At 41.7% G+C, this 23,556-nt stretch overlaps 3 protein-coding genes across 5 annotated transcripts in view; 1 reads left to right on the forward strand and 2 right to left on the reverse strand.

The window, feature by feature from the left end:
* The window catches only part of cox7a2l (cytochrome c oxidase subunit 7A2 like), a 3,994-nt gene extending 3,656 nt beyond the window's left edge, over nucleotides 1-338 (reverse strand). The window contains exon 1 of the mRNA XM_020605208.1: nucleotides 168-338. Coding sequence (XP_020460864.1) covers nucleotides 168-239 — 72 coding nt within the window. The 5' untranslated portion in view covers nucleotides 240-338. The remainder of the gene's footprint in view (nucleotides 1-167) is intronic.
* Nucleotides 339-1,343: 1,005 nt separating this feature from the next.
* kcng3 (potassium voltage-gated channel, subfamily G, member 3) lies at nucleotides 1,344-6,040 on the reverse strand. Its single transcript, XM_020605173.1, has 2 exons — nucleotides 5,010-6,040; nucleotides 1,344-3,462 (listed from the first exon to the last, which is right to left on the reverse strand). The coding sequence occupies exons 1-2, from the start codon at nucleotides 5,633-5,635 to the stop codon at nucleotides 2,817-2,819; spliced, it is 1,272 nt and encodes a 423-aa protein (XP_020460829.1). The 5' UTR covers nucleotides 5,636-6,040; the 3' UTR covers nucleotides 1,344-2,816.
* A 404-nt stretch (nucleotides 6,041-6,444) lies between these two features.
* The window catches only part of mta3 (metastasis associated 1 family, member 3), a 21,395-nt gene continuing 4,283 nt past the window's right edge, over nucleotides 6,445-23,556 (forward strand). Inside the window, exons 1-18 of one of the 3 annotated variants that reach the window (XM_020605121.1) lie at nucleotides 6,445-6,710; nucleotides 8,577-8,644; nucleotides 9,891-9,984; nucleotides 12,546-12,672; nucleotides 12,820-12,883; nucleotides 13,504-13,621; nucleotides 14,223-14,325; nucleotides 14,683-14,782; nucleotides 14,870-15,058; nucleotides 16,207-16,281; nucleotides 17,061-17,119; nucleotides 17,266-17,384; nucleotides 17,839-17,996; nucleotides 18,335-18,548; nucleotides 20,188-20,280; nucleotides 20,439-20,600; nucleotides 21,209-21,240; nucleotides 21,327-21,445. In XM_020605121.1, the coding sequence (XP_020460777.1) occupies nucleotides 6,683-6,710; nucleotides 8,577-8,644; nucleotides 9,891-9,984; nucleotides 12,546-12,672; nucleotides 12,820-12,883; nucleotides 13,504-13,621; nucleotides 14,223-14,325; nucleotides 14,683-14,782; nucleotides 14,870-15,058; nucleotides 16,207-16,281; nucleotides 17,061-17,119; nucleotides 17,266-17,384; nucleotides 17,839-17,996; nucleotides 18,335-18,548; nucleotides 20,188-20,280; nucleotides 20,439-20,600; nucleotides 21,209-21,240; nucleotides 21,327-21,445 (1,922 nt within the window). In that variant the 5' untranslated portion in view covers nucleotides 6,445-6,682. Of the gene's footprint in view, nucleotides 6,711-8,576; nucleotides 8,645-9,890; nucleotides 9,985-12,545; nucleotides 12,673-12,819; nucleotides 12,884-13,503; nucleotides 13,622-14,222; nucleotides 14,326-14,682; nucleotides 14,783-14,869; nucleotides 15,059-16,206; nucleotides 16,282-17,060; nucleotides 17,120-17,265; nucleotides 17,385-17,838; nucleotides 17,997-18,334; nucleotides 18,549-20,187; nucleotides 20,281-20,438; nucleotides 20,601-20,945; nucleotides 21,050-21,208; nucleotides 21,241-21,326; nucleotides 21,456-23,556 lie in introns of those variants that run through there. The other 2 variants (XM_020605122.1, XM_020605123.1) reach the window with 2 other exon arrangements.

Here is a 23,556-nt window from a genome sequence, read left to right on the forward strand (position 1 = left end):
AAGACGAAACTTCGTATCACCTGCATTTTTACACCTTTACGTTTCTTCAAACGAGGTTAAATCCCTATTAGACAACATTACCATCCGTTATCTAAGACAGTGATATGAAGGTCATCACCGGCGATTACCGGCTTGGTCTGTCACCGAAACACCGCTTCCCGTCTCACCTGAGGGCTGTAGGCGGCTAAAGGAGCAGACCCCGTCAGTTTCTGAGTAAAATCACTGAATTTGTAGTACATTTTATTGCTGAAGAACGGTGAATGAGATTGTCCACTTCAAAATCAGCCGACAAAAGGACTTCCTGTTGCGACCGTCGACGGAAAGTGACGTTATAGTCAGCTGTCTGAACTCTGCCCGTTTAAAATTCATGTGAAGCGGTGGAGCAGACTGTCTGGAAACATTTTGTAAACTACACTAAAACACCAAAACTCTCAGAGAATGCAAAACTTTACTGATAGTAACTGAACCTTCTATAAATATAATTTTATAATGTGATATATGTATTTTGGCATTAGCTTATATAAATGTAGAGAAACGTAAATCTTAAGAGTGTATGCTGTGTTGGAAAGCACTGGGTCAAGTAAGTGGGTAACTTACCTTAGCCTACTAATAGGCGGATTATGAGACAAGAGGCCCCTGTGCACAGACATGTAAAAGGCCCTGCACCCTTTCTACAGTATATTGGACCCCCAGACTGAAACTAAATGGTTTGTTCTCATGTTTGTCTCTTTGTGGTTATATTGAGTCTCATTGTGGTAATTTTTAGTATTCTACAAGTTATGTTCTACTTACACTACCAGTCAGAGGTTTGACACACTTTGCCATTTAATTGAATGGTAAAATGTGTCCAAATGGTCCAAACTTATGACTCGTAATGCAGATAAAAAATAAATAAATAATAAAAAATGCTCAACCCAGTGTGAATCTGATGTGTGTTCTTGCCACTGGGCTCAGGAGTTCCTCACACAGGGGTCCTAGAGGAGTAAATATTATGTCATCACATCAAGTTTTTTTAGCCCCATCTCACAAAAATGCTTTAGCCACTTATCACACCTTAGAGAGTTTGTGACATTGATTTGTTTAGGTAATTAAAAGGGTTATTTTAAGTTAGGAACAAGTAATGTGAAAGCCTAAGATCAATAATCCAACACTGTGAAAACAGATAATAAAGTATGAGAACATTTCAATTTCACCATTTTTATGGTATTGCTTAATTTGTCAGAAGTGATTATGCATGTTCAGACTTTTTGCACAGAGTAATTTTATTACAAAACCTCATACATTGATCACATTAATTACAAGTTCATGAAAAACGGTTTGATTTATGGTTTCAATTAGGCCTGGCCAGAGCTCGCTGGGCTATAAACTGTGCTACATTAATTTAGTAATATGTCTTGTAAGCTAGGTAATAAAATATTACCTTTCTTTTTGTGACTGTAATACTACTTTAAAATGCACATTAATAACACAACAACAAGGATACTGAGCTATGTACTGTCTGCTAAACTCACACAAAGCTGCAAGGTTAATGAGGAAATAACAAGCGTAGACTTTAATTTTAAGAACATTTTAATGAACAGACTCATTAATTGGTTAATTGCATTTGAAAGAAAAGAGCAGAATCTAGATATGTGCATGCATGTGTGTGTAAAAGGAGGCCGGTTGATGGCAACAGAGGAAAGGGAGAAGAGATGCAGAGAAAGACTGTTGTGTGGGAGAGGTGTTGACTTGTTTGTTTGGATCATGTGTCTCTTCAAGAAATCATGTCATCTTGAGAAACTACGGACAGTGCAAACATGTTTGAATCATGAATCAGAACCATCATCTGTCATAGCCTTTATTTTTTTCCACACTCTTGCTATTTTTTTTTTTTTTTTGTCATATTGTGATATGGTAATCCAAATAATCGCAGGACAAAATGCTGCATGCCAACTACAACGTGTGTGTGGATGTGGCCTATTTGTGTGCACACAAATCAACCACTATTATGATTGGCATGTTGGAGGATGAGGTTGCCTTGGAGACACAGAAATACAAAATGCCTTACAATCACTCACCAAAGAAGAAGCGTTACACACTCAGTCTATTCAGTCTTTGTGCTCAGGCTTGCTCCAGAGTCTGTCATTTTGTCATTATCTTTTAGCCTGCATTTCACACTCTTGCTGCACCTTTATTTGTCTGCCACATTGTGGTCCTTGCTGACCTGTCTCCATATTTCATTATCTCTGGCTTATGCCACTCATACACACTAAAGCTCTCTGTGTACAGTACCACTTCATTGTCCCCACTTTGGACTCACTTGCTCACTTCTCTATATTTCACAGGTTTAACAGAATGCATCTAGGTCACACATCAATCTTGTGTAACTTGTACCATCTGGGTGCAAAGCTTCGACAAAGTGAAAGGCTGATAGCCAGACAAACAGACACACACAGCACTTGCTGCAGCATAGAAAAAAGCAGCCATCTCTGCCAAAGTTGTAACCATGGGAATACAGTGTAAACAGCAGCCACTGTCAAAACTGGACTGACTGCTCCTGGGTGTTTTTAATAAATAATAAATTGTGTGCAGTCTTATTCTTCTGTTCAAATGGTGTTGTTAAGGAGACAGGCGCAGAGCAAGCTGGTTGAGCATGATGACTGGAGATCATCAGTAAGCCAGGAATTAGACAGGCGAAATAAAATCAGGTGTGGCTCACGCAGAAAGAAGGGCAGGGCACACAGCTGATCATTATTTCACAGTGGGATCAGCAGGTTCACCAGTTTCTTGAGTTTCTTTCTGATGTAGGCTATAGGTGTTTTGATATAAATGCATGTTCACTGCAGTATCTCTGCTGACAGGCTGCGTGCGTACCTGGCAGAGCGGAGTTTGAGTTCATGGTAGCACTGTACAAAACTGTGGTAGATGAATGTAATAGGTAGTGCCAGGAGAACAATGCCACTCACTACACACATTCCCCCGAGCACCCGTCCTCCAATTGTCACAGGGTACACATCCCCGTACCCCACTGTTGTCATGGAGATAATGACCCACCAGGCGGCTGCTGGGATGCTGGCATAATCTTGGTTCTGTATGCCCAAGTCCAAGCCATGCTCCAGCAGTTGGGCCAGAGCGCTGTATATTGCCATGGCGACACAGACAAAAACCATCAGCATGATCATCTCCCGGTAGCAGCGCCGGAGTGTCAGCCCCAGTGTCTGCAGGCCCAGGAAGTGTCTGGCCAGCTTCATGAGCCATAACACTCGCATCATCCTCAGCACCCGCAGTATCACCCCAGCCACCCCAAGCCCGGCACCTGGGATCCCTGCACGGGCCATCGCCATGGTGACATAGTAGGGGGTGATGGCAATCACATCAATGATGTTCAGCGGCCGGCGGAGGAAGTCCCACTTGTCTCTGGCCACCAGAAAGCGGACTATGCACTCTGCTGTGAACCAACCAATACACACTGCCTCCACTATCCTACAGAGAGAGAGGAGGGGAGGAAAATGAGTGGAACAAAGTGTAAACAGGAAATAGCAGGGGAGCTCCAGAGAGATATGGATAATATCAGTTTGACAATCAGTAAATATAAGGAAGGAGGAAGCAAAGCAGGAGTGATTTAAATTACAGGAAATAGGGATCTGAGGCAATTCAGGGTTGACACAGGTAAACAAAGAGGAGAAAGATACACAGTAACAATGGATAACTAGAAAATTAACAGGAAACTAAACAGGAGGAGAAATTAAAACCCCTCAAAGAGACTGTGTGACACAAGTAAGCACATGATTACCCCATTGATTAGAATAGCAGAGGCAATCAAACTTTATTAGGGTGATGTGGTGCTCATATAGAAGCAGTCAGGCTGAACAATTACCACAGATCCTAAGGAAAACTACATCAGCACCATTACACCAAACCAAATTATAGAGCAACAGAGAGAACTGCATCATCTACTGGCATGAAACTAATTTGGAATCCTTTTGACCCCAAATATAAACTACCGTTTTAGTTGATTACCTAACCACTGGAACCAATCCAAAACTAAAACCTACCTCCAGGCCGAGTGAACACATCCTAGCCTTATATAGAAAAAGGCCTCCACAAGATAGAGAGGACGGGCTGTGGACCAAAATAATGTAGAAACACAGGCGCACTTTTTCATCCTATGTCCAAAAACTGAAGACTGAACAATTGCCTAAAAGCTGATTTAAACAGAAGGTGATCCCTGTAAGTGGCTTAATTCCTTTGTGTTTGCTTGCCCTAATATATAATCCCTCACCATACGTTCAGCTTTCAACCCACTTGCCCACTGGAATACGATGAATGTGGCATTAATCTGATATGTTTGTCCATCTGGTGTACTGTGCAATGTCAACTAACCAAGCCAATGAAGATATTCAGGTTAACTGTGAAAAGGGGAGAGGGGGCCTCAGGAGCAAGACAACGCAAAGAGCTTTCTGTGTAACAACTAACACTATAGCCTACTTTGTGGAGGTAATATAGATTGGTTATTGACTGGCCTCCCTGGGAACTTATCTGGCATGTGAATATCCTAATGTTTTGTATGCAGCATGAAACCACTGTGCTATTTGACTCAAGGGGCGTCCAATTACTAACAAAGATTAATTTCTTAAATAATGTCTTTTTTGTTTGTTTGTTTTAAATATAAATACTGCCTCAGAGTAACTGATGATTGTTGACAATTTTATAGTATTTCAAAGTCCAGAAATGAGTCACATTTAAGTTACATTTTGATTCAGAAAGATAGGATGTGTTATAAATGGCTAGTAGTGCTTAAAGTTTGACCGCTGCCCTAATGCAGGTGTGGTTATCGGTGTGTTTATTTAATTATCAGGACAGAAACCTACGCTTGACATGATTTATCCTATTGATCTCACTTTTACGCACGAAATTTTAGAGCTCATGTCTCATTTGTAGGATGCCCGCACACATTGCGCCTAAACATTTAGCAGCATCCTCATGGCTCTTACTCTTCTAAACTTAACTGGCCTTTGTCTGTCGCCTACCTGTGCTCCTCCACAGTATTTCTCTTGGCTGTATCCCAGTCAGGCAAAGTGCTAGCACACAGCATTATCATAGAAACGATCACAAAGATCACAGACACTGAAGCCAAAAGCTGTGCCGCAAGTGAGGAGTTGGGCTCCTCAAATGCTTTGCGCATCTTCTCAAGCCATCTAGCGCGACCACTGAGCGCAGTCCGTTGCACCGAATCGGCCGGGCTCTGAGATTCATCGTCCGATAATCTGATATTCCCCTCGGACAGACTGTCTAGTCCGATCTCGGACATCCTGTCATCAAGGCGTTTCTGGCAACAAGAGTCCAAGTGCGCGCTCTCCAACCCCCAGTAGAGCATCTCTGTGTAGAAGGACAGCTCACACACTCCGGGGACAAAGCGGAGTTTACCTGAGCGCACGTACAACATGATGAACACAAAAGCCTGTGCGTGTCGGTCGAAGAAAAACTCATTACGGTCCCTGTCGTAGTCATCGCACAGTTCCAGGACCTCTTTCTCAGTTGCGCAGGCATGCAGGCGGCTGACGCGCCGGAGAGGGAAATCCCTGATCACCTCACGACTGAAGGCGTACCGGGTCCCCCCTACGTTGAGCACGCAGATGCTTTTCCCAAATTTCATCTTGTTAAACTGTTACCTCTCTAAAACTCCTCTTCACAGTCCATCCAGTCTATTCCATAACAGGACTTTAGGCACTTGAGGGCTCCATAGTCTATCCTGTCACCCGGGGCGTGGCTCACTCTAAGCGGAGGTGGCCCTGTGCAGGGCTCCGTGACTGTTTGGAACTATTCCTTCGGTCCCTCACTCTTCTCTTCTCCCTCTGTAGCCTGTAGAAGAAACTCTCCACCCTAGCCAGGGCGAGCCAATCCCATCTGTGATGTCAACACGCGCGCGCACACACACACGGCAGAAAAAAACTCATACAGGGAATCTAGAGTCTTTACGCACTCAGTGGATGCTGTTTACAGAAACATGAAATGGTACAAATATTAATTAATTTGATGTTTCTTTAAACAGTGTATTGTCCTTGGCATAACACATTCCTAACAAAATGACAACAAAGTCACTGCTTTAGAAGTTTGTGGACAGTATTTTACAAAATATTACTTTGCATGGGGTTTAATCATGATTAATACGTGTTAATGATAATATAATTCAATTAAAATACATTGCTAAGAGAAAGATTAATGCCCTCTTCCAAGATCCCTTGTAAGATTTATTTAGTGTAGTTTGGCCGAATTTGATGTAAAGGTTTAACTGATGTTTGTGTGGTCACAAATTATAATACTTGCATTTGGATTAAATACTCACGCATAATTTAAAAAATATTCTCAGGTAGACTATATGATGAGTAAAAGTAGTTGTTTGTATATGTGCGTGAGTGTGCGTGTCTGTACCTATGTTTACGTGTGCGCGCCACCTTCCGACGTCAGCACTCGGTGGTTTTTCGGGTTGATCGTCTTCTTTTGGCTGCTGAGTTCACTGTATTGTAAAGGGTACTAGGAGGAGGGGGGTTCAATTGGTAGAAATCTCCCGTTAGGGAACACATCTGGGGTCTCGACGATCATAAGTTATCGCACTTTTTAAGAAATAGGTTTTAATTGTTTTTATTAATTTATTCTATTTCTCGTAGTTTATGGTTCACGTTAACACTCCGGGAGGGCAGAAATGGCGGCCAACATGTACCGGGTCGGAGGTATGTATGTCAATGTGGATCTTTTTATCACACAGAAACACCCCACTTTTGCATCCCATGGGGATTATGTGGCGTTATTTTATAGCTCGTTTGCTTTTAGTAATGAGATACGGCTATGCTACACTAACGGGGATGCGTTAAAATGTAGCAGGAAGGTGATAATTTCTAAATATTTAGGATTCAAAATGGGTCAGGCCTCACGTCTGTCGTGGCTACAGCAGCTAGCCACCAGCTTGCTAAATGGCTATCTTACAATGTAAACATTTTTCAGTGGTCGTCATCTTTTTTGCTCTTTGGTCTTCGTCTAATTAGGCCGAGGATACGAGACGTTGGTACCCCAACGTTAGACTAATCCAGTAGACGTGTTTTTAAAATGCTGTTTAAATGTTACCACGGGCAGTGTGAGGCTGCCTTTGTATTTGCCTCTTCTGGCATGCAGCCATTAGTACGAGTCCTTATTTAGCTAACGTTAGCACCAGCAATGGCTTCACTGATTACCATTGTTGCAGTTCAAGCGCTCATTTCAGCAATGCGTCGACCAGGCTTGGTAACATTAGATGCCGGATATTGCAGCACTGCCCAGCTGTATTCATCACAAGTGCAGTTGATTAGAAATTTGGCTTCACTGGCTAGCTAGCTCGTTAGCAGTCTGCTGGAATTCAACATCAAATTATTGTCTTGATTCATGGCGTCGTTGCGTTGGGCTGGAATAAACGTTACACCCTGTATTCAGACATACTCGAGCTTCAGATCTACTGTGAAATGGCATAGATGCTTGGGATGGCACATTAACAATAAGCATCTTTATCCAGGTGATATGGTTAGCAACACTTTTGTACTGGCGCATCAGCTTTGTGGCTTTATATCCGGTTGTTGTCCACTTTGGTCTTCTCAGGTACAGTTCTGCTGCTGCTTTCACGTGCTCTTTGTAAATTCGAAACCATCACACTTTAACTTGTTGGTGCATTAAAGTTTTTTTTTTTATATCTGAAGTAATAATAGACCTAAATGTTTGGAGAAATTTGACTTTTTGTGTGTATTGCCTCGTAATATAAAAAGCTAGGGCTGGAACAAATGATTATTTTCATAACCAAGTAATCTACCAGTTATTCTTTCACTTCTTTTGAGGTCTGTGAAGCGGCAGGGCTGTAATTCATCACTTCACAACAATACTGTCATGGTCATAAACATATTTTGGATCAAGGTGCAGGATTATATATATGTATATACTGACTGATTGCAACTGAAACTTACACCTTAACTACTCTGACATATTTATCTCCTTACTGGATTGCTTGTGTGTGGAAGCTAGTAATTAGAACATTTTAAACAGAACCTGAAGGCAATATTTGCCATGTGCTGCCCAGGCAGAGTTGAATCTGTCCAGGTTTCACTTTGGTGAAGTCATATTTATGCAGGTTTTGTTGGTGATCAGCTGTTATAATGACTGCTCCATTCCTGTTGTCAGTTTCACTTTAAATCGTATCCGTACAGTAACTGTCTCACATGCCTTGAACACCTTTCAGCACATATATATCCTCAGTGGTGCATTGCATTCTTATTACAGTTAGTTTATTTATGATCTGTTTTTCCAGATGCAATTTCTTGACACTTATTCATATCCATGTTTGGTGCTTCTGTAAAAATGCACCATTAGTAGCTCAACATTAGTTCATAAATGAAGGGAAACACCACAGTATGTTACTCATCCAGTTTGAGTCATTGTTTAGGAAGCTGTGAATGAGATGGTTAGTCTGCAGTATATGTATTTTGATATAGTTTCACTTGGTCCTGCAGGCCCATCTTATCTGACAGTGATATACAGTATCATACAGTGACATGATCAGTGTGTGGTTTCTGTTGCAGATTATGTATTCTTTGAGAACTCCTCCAGTAACCCTTACCTGATCCGCCGGATAGAAGAACTCAACAAGGTACTGAAGTATTTGTGTAATTTTTGTGTAATAATGAGTTTTTATGCATGAGAATAAATGGCAAGGTTTATTCTGTTCCTCCTCCGCCTCCTCTGTTTGAAATGGTGTGTGCATGTGGACATTTTGTGACTAGAAGTATCTGTAATAAATTAAAAAGAGACAGGTGTTCCCCATGTCCTAACTGTCACTGATATCACAGAACACCCCTTTGGAGGTGTGGGTGTAGGCAGGGGAAATTATTGTAATGAGCGTTTTAGAAACTCAGAGAGCTTTGGACTCAAGATGCAGAACATTTATTGCCAAACTGAGCTGACATAGATTAAAAAGCAGTGCTATCATATTTTGTCTGCCAGGACTTGATTAGTTGTAGAGATACTTCTTTAAACTTGTTTCCTAGGGGTGTGTCACTTAAGGCAACCAAAAACAGACCAAAGCCTAGATGTTCTTTTGTTTAAGTACGACTGACGCATCTTTTAACAGGCATGTCAGAAAAGCTTTTCCTGTGTGGTGCATTTGCACTAAGCTACTCAGATAAATCGTGTCATTATCAGATGGCGTGGGTGGGACAGTGTCAGATCAGGTCAGTGTTAGCCTGAAAAAAACATAATGAGTCTGATCATTATACTGTAAAGACAGGAAGTATTATAATTATCACAAGTGATAAAGGGGATAGATGAAAGTGAACAAGATCTCTGTGCAGTATGATGCATTCTAATACAGTGTCCCTGCAGCAAATATTGCCTGTATTAGACTTATGTTCATTTTTATTGAAGCTGTAGGAGAGTGGTTGATTGGATGTGATGCACATTTTTGTGGCTGCAGCTTGTGGTGGTTTTGCCTTGAAATTTCATTGTCTTTATATTGTTCCTGTTATTTTGTTCACATTCTTGTGGTATACAGACATAAATTACATCCTCTTCCTGTATTTACAGTGTTGCTAGAAAAGCAGCAGGAGTTCGAAGCGGTTTTCTCAAACCTCATACCCCCACATCCATCCACTCTCCATCAGTCATGGCATTTAGTACTGGCTAAGTCTTTAAGCCTGTCGGCCTAATTATACAGTGAGAATTATACAATCAATCATCTGATCAAAAGTAGAGCTGCTGCCCTGGTCAGCCTGTCATAGCAGCATAGCTTGATGGGTCCACAAAAGAGCCAGGTCTCCTGGAAAATTAGAGGTTTGTGCAGGGAGGTGTTACCAGCTCTTTCAGTCAACCTGCATCTCTCTCCTCTTTCTCGTTTGCAGACGGCCAGTGGGAATGTGGAGGCCAAGGTGGTTTGTTTCTATAGAAGGAGAGACATCTCCCACAGCCTCATCCAGCTCGCAGACAAACATGCCAGTGAGTGGGAGCAGCTGTCACACAATAAAACATTTTGCTTAGGCGTCACATGTGAATGAAAGTTACAGTCCCCCTCAAGCAAGTTAGTGTTTTAAAAGACAATACGGTTAGAATCAATAGATTAACATACATTACACTCAAATGTAAAGCTGAAATGTGATTAGCCAATTAACACAATTGACATTTTCAAGCAAAATTGCCAAATATTTGTTCCAGAAATGTGAGAATTTCCTGCTGTTCCCTGTCACCTCCGGCTCTGGGAAACTGTGATGATTGAAATATCTAATTAATGGACATTTCAGCACCACTCTGAATTGTTTTCATCTATGCTTGTATTTTGAGCCATTCATATTGAGAGGAAATGTCATAATGGGCTCTCAGTGGCATGTCAGTCAGGCAGGCATTTCCAGCAGCGTTTCCACTTAATTCAGGTCCTTTTGCACAATGTAACATTTACCATCAATAAATGTATTTTATTTTTTCTTGTTAACCACTATTCTAGAGTGTAGCCATCTAGAGATGGTACAGTGAGACATGTAGAGGTGCTCCAGTGCAACTTGAAAATATGCTACTGAGCATATTTATATATCACATTGTTTCTCATTTGCTTATTAGTGTTAGGGGGAGAATTGAAGTGTGAGGGTGGCTGCATGAGGAGACAGCGACCCCTGTTCTGTGTGGGGAGCCTTTCGACCTGTTTCTAGTGATGTCTCAGTAAGATTTGTGGTTACTTTCTGGAAGCTACTCTCTGGCGAAACATTCCCAGTTTTTTATGAGTAGGATGATTGAGATGAAGATTGAACAGCAGTGAAGCATGGTTTATAACGTTTACATGAGACTCAGCACTGACAGGAAATACCGTTCTCTCCATGTGCTCAAACTGTTTGTGTAAAACTGGTTTTGCTAGACTTTGTAAACATAAAGCAACCTTAAAAACCAAAATATAAACCAGACAATATGGAGACACATTGCGTTGCCAGTTCCAGCAGCTATCTGGAGTCGGTCGTCTCCCAGCTGGTCAGCAGAAGGGATCGAAACAGCAATATACTTTAACACTGTAAAAAAGGAATTTACACAGTTTATGGCTCAGATTTGTTCAAATAATAGAACAGCCAATGAACTTAATTTACAGAAATAAACCAGACTGTGCAGCGTCTGTAGGAGTCGGAGCTGAAATGTGTGTAGAAACAGAAATATTGAAAGATGTCACTCTGAGTGCTTGCTTCTAAATAAGGGTAAAAATTTCATAAGGGAGCACCAGTGCTCTGGAGCCCTGACAACAAAAGTTTCCATCCAGTGGTTTGCCAGTGGAGAGGATTCAACATAAAACAGCAGCTGTAAAAAAAAAAAAAAAACAAACCCCTTTAGGTTAGCATTCACTGTCTCTTTACACAGATATTCCAGATGTGATATATCAAAGGAGAGCAGATAAGATAACAGATACAGGGCTAGGGCTTCGGGTGGCTTAGAGGCTTTGTGTGTTTTAAACATTATTTGAAGGAAACACTAACTTATATTTATAACATTCTATTTAGGTAAAGCCAGCTAACTAGCTTCCTTGCTAATTCAGTGTGTGATAGCTACATTAGATTAGCAGTTTCTTTACTTATAAAATAGGCTACATCTCTATTGTAACCACCAAAGTTATAGCTTATTTCATGTTCTCTTTGTGGATGCTAACCTTAGTTGAGAGTAAAAAAACATCCAAACACTGATTATTGATTGATTGACAGGTCATTCCTGTTGCCCATTTACATTTTTTTTTTTTTTTTTTGGAGATCAAGTCACCTCAGGGAGAAGCCCAGGCCCCAGTGCTTCTCTCTTCTCTGCACAGCAGCTCAACTGTGGTGTAAAGTGGGTGTTGAATGTTGTATTGACTGTGTCAGAAAGTTACAATATGGTCAGCTTCGGCCCTCTCAGCTTTGTAGGGGGGTTTCCGAAGCTGTTTGATCAACTGACAAACAGCATACCAACACCATAAAGCCTGAAATATCAGGACAGCGGAAATGAGGAATCTGGCTTTCTGTAGGCTTTTATAACAAGCATGTGAAGCTGTGCTAGTGCCAGTGAAAACAGCAGGTGTAATAATAGATAGTTGTCAATTGTAGATGGTCTTTATTTATTTAAGTGAATGCCTGCACTGTGTAACAGCGATTTAAATTATGCATTATGTGCTGACTCACCTACAGCAAACCAGCATATCCAGTATTTATGGATGAACAGTGAGTTCTTAAAATTACATTTCTAGCAAAAATGTTGACCATAATAGCTTTGGCCTTTTTAATGGATGGCAGCAATAGTGTGTGACTGCAGTGCCCCCAAGAACCATTTTACCAGTAGATGGTCACAGTTAGGAGGTATCATTAAAGGGCCCGTTATAAAATCTGAGAGAAATGGGTGAATTTGGCTGAAACCATGTGACTTTGATCGTGTCTTGAGTAAACCATTGTCAAGTTCCTTGTGTCATTTTGTTTCAGTGCGCCTCTCTGACACATGACTACCATGTAATAATACTGTATTTGTTGTTTGAAGTAATGTCCATGTGTGTGTGCCTTTTGCAGAGGAGTTGGAAGAGGAGAAGGAGAACCCCACAGAGACAGAGCTAACAGAAAAACAGAAACACCAACTTCGCCACAGAGAGCTCTTCCTCTCTCGGCAGTACGAGAGTCTACCCGCTACACACATCAGGTACTACATGCACATGCAGTAGACCCTACAGCTCATCTCCAGGCACTGCTCATGGATGGTCACTCATCCAGCCATGAACACACCTATCGAGCACTGCTCACTTCCTGTGTCTGTTTTTACATGGCGCTTGTTCCCCTTCTCTGTTAGGGGGAAGTGCAGTGTTGCGTTATTGAACGAGACTGAAGCTGTTCTTTCATACCTTGACAAAGAGGTGAGCCAGAGAAAAGTAAAGTTGATTTGCCATCTCCTTGTTTTTGTTTGCTGCAGACAGCTTCAGGGCAGCTCTACTCGTGCTTTTTCAAATGTCAAATTTCTCCGAGAAACATCTGCAGTTTTCGATTTCTTTCACTGTCAAATAATGAGCAATTATTTTCTTGATCAGATTGCTCATTTTGTCTGGTCAGTAGGTGAAGATTGAAACCATTATCCTCATACAAGACAAAGGGGCAACAAGTTGGAACCAGAAACCATTTGAAATGTTTGCCTAAAAAATGACTTAAATTAGAAATTGGCCATCAAATTGATTAATCAGCTGTCCCTTACAGCTCTAGAAAAGTCTAATTTTCATTTATTTTCAGTTCCTGATAAAACCTATTGGTTTCTTTCCTAGTGGGTTTCTGAATAGCAGATCTTACGGCAAGTTTTATCTTCTCATCAAATGGAGATTACAGGCGTAGATCAGAATATCACTGAGAATTGTAGGGAATTTTCACACAGATTCAAGGTTCAGGTCCAAATGTATAGAGAAGTTATTAAGTTTGACATTAGAGCCAGTGTAAGAAACATGAGGCTTACTCTGAGTTTTGGCAATCAGTGTGTTGTTTTCTCCAGGATACCTTCTTCTACTCACTGGTGTACGACCCGACACAGAAGACCCTGCTGGCTGACAAAGGAGAGATCAGAGTGGGGCCACGCTTTCAGGCAGATGTACCTGAAATGCTACAAGAGGGTCAGTCAGAGTTGCACATGAACCGATTCACTTAACACTTCAGTCTTTTTAAGTTACACATGCAGGGGGCAAAGCTTGTTCTTCAATAGCAGCCTCATTATTCTCATCTCCTTTGTGTGTGTGTGTGTGTGTGTGTGTGTGTGTGTGTGTGTGTGTGATCAGTAAAGCTGGTATTGTTTTAGTCGATGATGAAGCACACGACTGACTCATCTTATTTAGTGTTTCCATGCTGTGATGTGACCAGTGATATTGTCGCTTGACTAGAGTTTAAGTTTTCACACACGCAGCCTCATGGTTTTTGTAAATCTTCCAGTTAACCAGCTCACAGCTTGACTGGAGAGGTGTGGATTCATTTCCTCCTTAGTTTCTTCATGCAGCATGCTGATGGGATATTTTATCTGTTTTAACTATGCAGTGTGTGTCTGCTGAAAATCTGATAGTCATGTAATATGTGATTTCTTTGAACACTAATTGGACGATTTCTGTCTGATTTCTTGGGTTTTAATCATGAACTTGTAGCATATAGCTGGGGATTCTAAGGATTTCTTTGCCTTCAGCTTGTGATTAAACGCCTGTGCTGTCTGTTGTCTGTGTCCTGCAGGTGAGACAGATGACAGGGACCAGTCCAAACTAGAAGAGAAACTGTGGGATCCGGAGTGTCCACTCACTAACAAACAGATAGACCAATTTCTAGTGGTGGCACGGTAAGACCTTTCACTTCATGTATCTACATTCACAACCTCCTGACCAAATAGAAAGTTTCATCAGTGGTCATGTAACTGTAGAAAGTATCTTTGCATGCTATGCTTTTGGTTTGTCCAGTCCACAGTTGCACCTACTTAAACTCACAGTAACGACCTGATGGAAATATCCTTAGTGTTGGCACCATCGTGCTGAGACTTAAGTTGTTTAGCACCATTGTTTTGTTCTGTTTGTGTATGATGTAAATAGCTTGATAGGCAAAATGATTTTCAAATTTACTAATGGTGTTCAACAAGTGAAGGTGTGTATATACAGTATATATGTATTCTGTGTGACTGTTCATTTGCTTATTTTTGCAGGGCGGTTGGGACCTTCGCTCGAGCGCTGGATTGCAGCAGCTCAGTTAGACAACCAAGCTTACACATGAGTGCAGCTGCAGCCTCACGAGATATCACGCTGGTGAGTTGGAGACACACTAAAAGTAAGGCACATTGATCCTGCAGCACCTGATCGTGACTAAAATGATTGTGTGTCTGTCGGTGGCAGTTCCATGCGATGGACACTCTGCATCATCATAATTACGACCTGTCCAGTGCGCTGAGTGTGCTGGTCCCAGCGGGTGGCCCAGTGCTCTGCAGGGATGAGATGGAGGAATGGAGCGCATCAGAAGCTGCCATGTTTGAAGAGGCACTAGAGAAATATGGAAAAGACTTCAACGACATCCGACAAGACTTTGTAAGTGTATATTAATAATTGTGCACGCACGCTGGCTGTGAAAAATTATATAGCCGGTGGGATCTGCTCCAACAAATTATAGTGGAGCTGAATTGAAGAAAGGTGATGCTGGATATGAAAAATGCAGCTCTGTTTGTTGATTTCTTCAACCATATTAAAGTTCTGTCGCAGTAAACGCACTCCTTTCTACTGTCCCTTTGGGTCCACCCATGTGCAGTACAAACATGTCCTTACCGATTCAAGTGCATTCAGGTTAACACTGCTGCGGCTGTGCTCATCAGTGTTGGTAAATATGCTGTTAAATTTAATAATTGCAGTGTAGCAATGTTTTCCTCGCCTGGCGGTAATTCATGTTCGCCCTCTGCCGGCTTGGAAGCTGGCTGGCACAAATGAACCAGAACCATCCGAGACTCCCGATGCTTTGTTGGAACTTTCATTCTTAACTGAGAACAACAGTTGCAGTCAGTTTGACATCACCAAAGTGGTTCAGCTAGATCCACTTCAGCGCTGTTGTGCTCATGTGTGCCAGTTGATAAAACAGCGTGCGTGGTGGGCAGGTTATGATGTATTAAAGTCAGTCATAAGAGACAAAAGGATTGTGAAAGCTGCTAACAGCAGCAGTGTGACCTTTTAAGATTTACTTAGCATACCGATTGAGTGATTTGTTTCTGTGGACTTCCACCCTGCACATGTCACAGTGGGAATCTGTTGTAATGATTATAAATTCAAGCTTGACCACAGCTGGTGTCCTGTGGAGGGTGGAATTACCAGTTTTAACAGCCACCTTTCAAGCTCACAGGGGGTGCCCATTTGAGTCTATTGAATTTTCAGTTCCACCTATACTGTAGCGTAAAGGCAGGACACTGGTGCATCCACTGGCACCAGGTGCTCATGAATACATATTAAATGTATGAATCACTGTGTTTGTTTGTGTGAAAGTGTGTGTTTCATCCGGGGCTCAGGACCAAGCAGAGCTGGTACAGTAGCTTTCAGCCTCTGTGGTCACGATGCCTCTCACTCATGAATATACACGAAGGCGTTTGTGCCCGGAGTACAAGAACATGAGATATTAATATCATTAATTTGCTCTCTGTCTGCGTCTCTCTCTCCCTGTCCTTCACACTTGCTTATCCTTTCTGCTTGTGCAGCTGCCATGGAAATCTCTGACCAGTATCATAGAGTACTACTATATGTGGAAGACCACAGACAGATATGTGCAACAGGTGAGACTAATTCAGTGTTTACAAACCATAAAATAAAGTATTACTTAAAACAGCTTTTTTTCTGTTTTTACCTTTTGACCACGTATCTGCAGGCCCTAAAGTATTAAAATTTTTTAATTCACTTAGCTCAAAAAAAAAAAAGCCTCAGAAGGTGAAAAAATCTTGAACTTTAATGACGAATGTCCTCAGGTTGTGGACACTAACTTTTATTTCTACTGTAGCCTGGAAGCTCATTGAGTCAGAATGAGCAAATGTAGTTTTTATCAAAAACAAATTCAAGGCTTAACTGGCTAATACATCGGTTTTCTATCATGTACCTGCATCCAGGTGATGTTAATCAATTAACAGTAATTCCTAGTAATACACTTGTACATACAGCTGGGAGGTGCAGACAGAAATCTGATGAGTTCATTTCTTATTTTATTTTAATGTATTATTATTTATTAAACATAACATTAGCAGAGGGCTTAAACTCCACAGGGCACCTTTAAGTTAAGTCACAGATAACATTTTGCCGGTGCTCCTACAATTCTAAATTTGTAGATTTTTGTCTTGCCTTTGGTTCTTAAGTTGTGTTTTACATATATCTGTGGTTATGGTTTTAAGTGATGCTAAAAATTTCGGTTGATTTGGAGACTAACAGGAGTGTCGTTCTGTAAACTGGCTTCCCACTCCTCCAAAAGATTACCTTTGCATGCCAGAGGATTTTTTAGGGTCGTTCAACTGTTTACATTCTCATACAGAATCTAACCATCCATTGTTTCTGTTTTTCTGAGCAGAAGAGACTGAAGGCAGCAGAGGCAGAGAGCAAACTGAAGCAGGTTTATATTCCCACATAGTAAGTCCCTTCACTTCGCGTTTAAATACTCAGGATTGTACCTGTGACTAAGACGAGAAGTGTTTTGTTCATGGTGATTGTTATTGATTTAAAGCAACGCACAGCTGCAGTCACTCTGATTCTTCTCTCCTCCTTCTCTCTGACAGTAACAAACCCAATCCCAACCAGATTTCAGTGACCAATGGCAAGATGGCGACAGTGAATGGCGCGGGCCCTGGGGCCTACCATGCAGCAGGCGGGGGCAGAGCCTGCGAGAGCTGTTACAGTGAGTTATTTGTTTGTGTAATGAAATTACAATGGCAGGAAACATGGGTAATTTAGAAATCAAAGGGGAACAAGCAGCAACAGCAAGTGTTATGAACTGAACTGCAACCAGCCGAGCTCTGAGCAGAGCAAATGAGAATAACAGAATATCTCAGAATTTATGACAAATGATCATCAGCTGTTTTAATTTTTTGTTCAAATAAGAAAATCTAAACAACATCTAACTCAAATACATACTCTCATTTCCTTTTCTTCAGCTTACATACATATTTGTGCAGACAGTAAGTCATCGTAGGTGATGATCTCACCAGACCTTAAAAAGCATCTGCTGTGCATGGATATTGATCAGGCAGAGGAAACTAGGCGCTAGAAACAAGATCGATGTACTGAGTCTTGAGACTAGTCTTCTGCTGTGATATTTCTAACGAGCATTAATGCATCTTTTACATTAACAGCCATGCAGTCGGCCCAATGGTACTCGTGGGGGCCTCCAAACATGCAGTGCCGCCTGTGTGTTTCCTGCTGGATGTACTGGAAGAAGTATGGTGGCCTGAAGATGCCAAGCAGAGCAGAGGGCCCAGAGGAGAGGACCTCCCCCAGTCTGGCAAGCAATGTAATCTCAGTCAGAATACATTCATATACTTCCAGAATAAAATGCATTGTGTTGTGGAGGCCAGCAGAACAAAAGATAACGCAGGGAGAACACCGATTTTTATACATTTCAAAGCCTCTGAAAACTTTGGTTCAAATGTTACGTATTCTTCGAGGATACTAAATTGAAATATGAAGTAGCAGAAAATGAAAATACTCTGGATAGATTCCTCAAAATTGTACTGAAGTACAGTACTTGAGTAAATGTACTTAGTTGCTTTCTATCTCTGAAGAAAACAGGCTTTTAAGGCATTCAGTACAGCTGGATTCAGCGGCCCTTTCTCCCTTGTTCCCTGCCAGGAGTCTCACTCTCGAGGTCACGGTCCTCGGCAGTCCAACCACATGGTGCCGATGCCCAGCCCCAAGTCCGCCATGAAGACCAGGCAGGCTTTCCTGCTGCAGGCCACCCGCCTCACCAAGCTGGCCCGGCACATGTGCCGTGACGTCATCAGGCTGCGCCGTGCTGCGCGCCGGCCCTTTGTCCCCATTAACTGTGCAGCCATAAAGGCAGAGTGTAAGAGCTCTTTCAATTCCTCCTAACTTCTGCCACATGGACACACACCTGCAAACATACAGAAAGACAAACACACACTCACCATCCCTCCTCACCCTGACTGCCCCACCATCAACCCCCATCTCCTCCCTCGTCTGTCTCTTTCTGTTTTTATTATTATTGTTATTATTATTATTTTGGTTTTTTTGTATTCTCCCACCTCGTTTCCAATAAAGACTGCCTGTCCTCATGACTGAGTATTGATCATCTTTTCATTTGTGTTTTTATTTTTTATTCTTTTATCTGTTATGGTTCCTAATCACTGAACTGAAAGCCATTGGAGTAATACACAGATTTATCAATTCAACAGGTCTCTAACACACAAGCACACACTTTGAAAAGACACACAACTGATTTTGCTCCTGTCGTTAACAAGTAGACTGAGCCGCCTATTTGCTGAAGTTAGATGTAGAGAAATGTATTTTACTAAGAGAAGCTCTATTTTGCACGGCGCCCCTGATAAAGGCGTGCCCACTCTGCTGTCATGTCTCAACGAGTTGTCTCAGCCACGAATGTTTGTTTTAAATATTGCACCTCAGCTTCAGTGTCTCTGCATCACATTTTTAAAAAACATTTATTTTTCCTCATGCTCTTAATCGTGTGTTTTTGTGAGTCTGTTAGACAAAAAAAAAAAAAAAGATTCATGGGTTTTGGACTGGTGAAACTTGAAAAGAAGGGAGGTTAAAGCTGAGGTAAAGACTGATTTGTCTGGTACAAAGAATAACTAGCTGCTCTTGCCTTCTTTGCTGCTGGCTGCATCCCCCACTGTAAAGCAGGCTCGGGCCACAAGAAGTCATCTCCTGGATCATGGTCTCATCCATACCATTCATTCAGCTGTTCTCCTGTGTTCAAATCATGCAATATTCATAAGAATCCATCCTGTTGCCTCTTCTGCCTTGTAAATCCTGCAGTCAGGATTTGCCATTCAGAGCCATCCCCCTTCTCCACTTTTCCTCTGTCATTCACTTTCTAACGACTATTGCAATATTCTCATCTCCTACCTCGTTTTGCTCTTTTCTTTCATTTCTGTGTGAATGTGAGAGTAGACCTCCAATAAAGTTGCACCTGAAAGCATCTCTTCCGAGTCCTTGTGCTTCATGTGTCCATGTTATCTGTCCATCAGCTCCACCACACTCAGAGGAACCACACTGGCACGCCTCCCTTCCCAGCATGGACGCCACGATTAGTGCCTGTTCTCATTACGCCTTCATATTTTGATGTATGTCTGTGCATGTAAGCATGTACTTATATTTTTGTATGTGCATGTGGGGAAGATTATTTTCAGTGGTCATGCTATCCCTGAAAAATGTCACTACGTTAGTATGTCAGTAGTTTGCTCACCTGCATTGCATCCTGTGTCGCTGCTCTAAATTCACTTAAAAGCACAGGAAGAGGTCATTTCATCAGTGTAAGACACCCTTGTTCAAATCATCAGGTTAATCTTTCATCAGCCAATTTGTTTTTAAAATTTTATTTTTACACCACATTCTGGTTTTAATATGGGTGTAGTATTCTCAGTATGGAGCAGAGGGAACTTGCGTAGTCTGAAAGACACTGCACTGGTTTGTAAAATGTGTGTGTGTGTGTGTGTTTGGTTTAGACATGTTAAGGGTGTCAGAAGGGCAGGGGACTCGCCTACCTAAAACCAGAGCCGCCCAAAGGAGCACTCTGACCACTGTTCTGCAGTTTCTAGGTAAATCAACTCATGATCAGTGTTAACTCGGCAACATTTAATTATAATCAGTCTAATTTTGCTCTTTTGTACTGAATAACGATGTCAGTTCAACAAAATATGGGTAGAAAATACTCCATAGGAGCCATCTGATGCAGCTCCAGTGTGGTCTCTTCTAGAGTCCCGTCCGGCAGCGCACACCCCCCGCTCCCACCGCACCCCGGGCCTGCAGACACCTCCCCCTCGGCGCCTCCTCTCCTCTCTCCCACACGGCTCTCACGGCTTGCTGGGGAAACGCAGCTACCATCACCACAGCAGGGCTGAGCCAGACAGGCGTTCAGGTACACACATAGAGACACACACTTCTTAAAAGAATACACACACACACAACAGATGAACTAATTGCACAAAAGTAATTATGACTTGTTTTTCAAAAAGACTCTTACTGTTTAACTTAATCCAGCCCAGAAGCAGAAAGTCATTACTTTTTCTGTTAACCCCCCTCCCCTCTCCAAAAAAAAGTTTAAATGCACCCCCTCTAGTTTTTAACTAAGTTTCTTCTGATGTAAATGAACCCTGGGGACCTGATATTCAATGTTCTTGTCATCATTTTGCTTGATAAAATCAAATTAGCAGAGAGAAACACGGAGTTGATAACCTTTTCTGCCATTTCTTATCTAAACTAGCTCGTTGGAGAGAATGACAACTAATTCTAATGAAAACGAATCAGCAGATGGGGCTCATTTGGATAATTTGGATGATTCAACTTCAGTCTGACACTTTGTTTTTTATTGGTAACTTCACTATTTTTACTGAAATTGAAACAGTCATTTGTTGCACCACTTGTAACTAGGAATAGTAATAAACTAATCAATACCATTCACAACTGACAGATTCCCTCATGCATACTTTGCATCTTTCTCTCACTGGTGTGACTTTGTTTTTGCAGAGAACCCAGGTACAACAAGTGCACCCCTCTTGGTAGGTGTCTTTTATACCAAATCCTGTACAAATGAATCCCTCCTACTTACAGTTTAAAAAAAAACATTTGATCACCTTTTTTGCAGCACAATGGCCGCAACAGCAGCAGTGGAAACACTCGAGGTGGAGTGATGATCCGCAAGAGACGCCCCAACTGGATTGATGCTCCCGATGACAGCTTCTTCCTCGTCACCCGGGAGACCAGGTAAGCAAAGGTGACCCTTTTCTGACCTTTGATTGGCTGACTGTGTGTGACGAGAAAACAAGTGATGATGAGCAGATTAGAGGAGTTGAAGTGTGTCAGAGAAGGACACTGAGTTATTTTGGCCCTGTGGTGTCTTTTTCAGTGCCCACACACAAACGCAAACAGCTACAGCATAATACATATGAGGTTAGGTTCTCACAAACCCACTGACTTGAACAGAGTGGCAGTCTAGGCTGCTTGCAGTCTTGTTCTCATTATGCACCATCTATGTGTGTAGAAAAACATCAGTACATTGTTTTGAACATTTAAAATTAATTTAAATTGTTTGTTCATGCAGTTAAGAAGTGTTTTAAAATGAAAAATTATTCATTTTGCATGAAATATCTCGACAACGTTTAGCTGGACTGGTATGAAATTTGAATCAGACATTCATGTTCCTCTCAGGATGTTGTAATAAATGTGTTGACCCTGTAAGTTTTAATTTAACGCCATCATTATGTTGTAGACATTACTGAATATAGAGATGAATAAGCACACATTTATGTTTACACACCCACATAAAAATAAAAATCAGTTTTTATGATCTTTCTCTACACACTGCAGTGCAGTCATACACACATGCATGTGGAAATAATGAGTCGAGATTTGCATGTGAGAGAGAAGGATGTTCTTTCATTAAGCCTGTGTCTAAATGAGCCATGGCACCCAGCCCTCACAGCCGCCCTCAGACCATGGGGGCTAAAATTAGAGCAGCCAACTGGTGCAGATGGGCCAACGAGGAACCAGGCACCACTGGGTCCTGAGTGGAAATATCATTACCACATTAACCATGGCTGCACTCATATGTATCACTCACTTTCCACCAGGATCAACATGGCTGTGTTTGTGTGTTAGGGGGACGGCATCGTGTTGCACCACTTCTGTTATTTTATACTGTCATTCATTCTCCTAGTGGAGACAATTAATGTTTTTGTGAATAAGACATTAATAGAGCTGGTCTGAAAGGCTGCTGCTAATGAGACATAATCTAAAGTTTCATTTTCTTGCCTCTCCCAGCCTCTTTATCTCTGTCTCTCGATATCCGTGTGATGAAGAGTGCAGTGTGTCACAGGGCGGAGGGAAGGAATGGGAGATCACTCCCATTTGTTCAGAGAGAGCTAGAACATTGACACTGTTGTTAGCATAGGTTATACAGTGTATAAAAAATTCAAAGGTCTAAATGGGAACATGAAAAAATCAGGGGATCAACAAACTGTCACAACTGGAGAACATTGTTGGTGCCAAATTTTACAGAAATCCATCCACAAGTTGGGATATTTCTCTCTGAAATGGTTTAAAAAATATTGTGGTGCTGGAAGAAAAGTCAGAGAATCTTCAAAGTCAGTGAGATTCATTCTCTGGGCAACATCTGCAGAAAATGTGAAAGCAATATATCCTATCACCTGTTGAGACATTTCAGTCCAGTGCTTAAGTACATTTCTAATGTATTGCTACTTTGCACCAACTGTATTAGGTCGAGCTTTGTCATTATGCATAGCACAATGAAATTTCTTTCCAGCAGCTTCTGGGCTTAAAAGACACATTATTTACATAACACAAAATTGTATAAGTCAATATAAAACTATGAACAAATAAAAAGGGATGAATGGGACCTAATCAGGTCAGCAGCATGTTAGCAGCAAAAGAGTGTAGTAACATTGTAAGGTGCAGCTCAGTGCAAATCTCAGTCTTTAGGAAGAGGTGTGAGCATGGGTGTGTGTCTGCAGAGGTACAGTGTTCTGTGTGTAGAGAGAGAGATGTGTGTGTGTGTGTGTGTGTGTGTGTGTGTGTGTGTGTGTGTGTGTGTGTGTGTGTGTGTGTGTGTGACTAGGGGTTAAGGGAGTGATTGATTTCACAGCTCTGTTGAAGAAGCTGTGTCTCAGGCTGCTTGTTTTAGTCTTTATATTCCTGTAGCTTTTCCTGGAGGGAAGAGGCACAAACAGACTGTTGCCTGGGTGGGTGGGGTCTGCAGCAATCCGTCCGGCCCTCCTCTGGATACGGTCAGTGTATAGTGAGTCCAGATCCAGAAGAGGACTTCTTACGATGCCCTGAGCTGTTCTCACCACCCGGAT

This window comes from Monopterus albus, unplaced genomic scaffold (genome assembly GCF_001952655.1).
Source record: "Monopterus albus unplaced genomic scaffold, M_albus_1.0 scaffold69.1, whole genome shotgun sequence".
Lineage (NCBI taxonomy): Eukaryota > Metazoa > Chordata > Actinopteri > Synbranchiformes > Synbranchidae > Monopterus > Monopterus albus.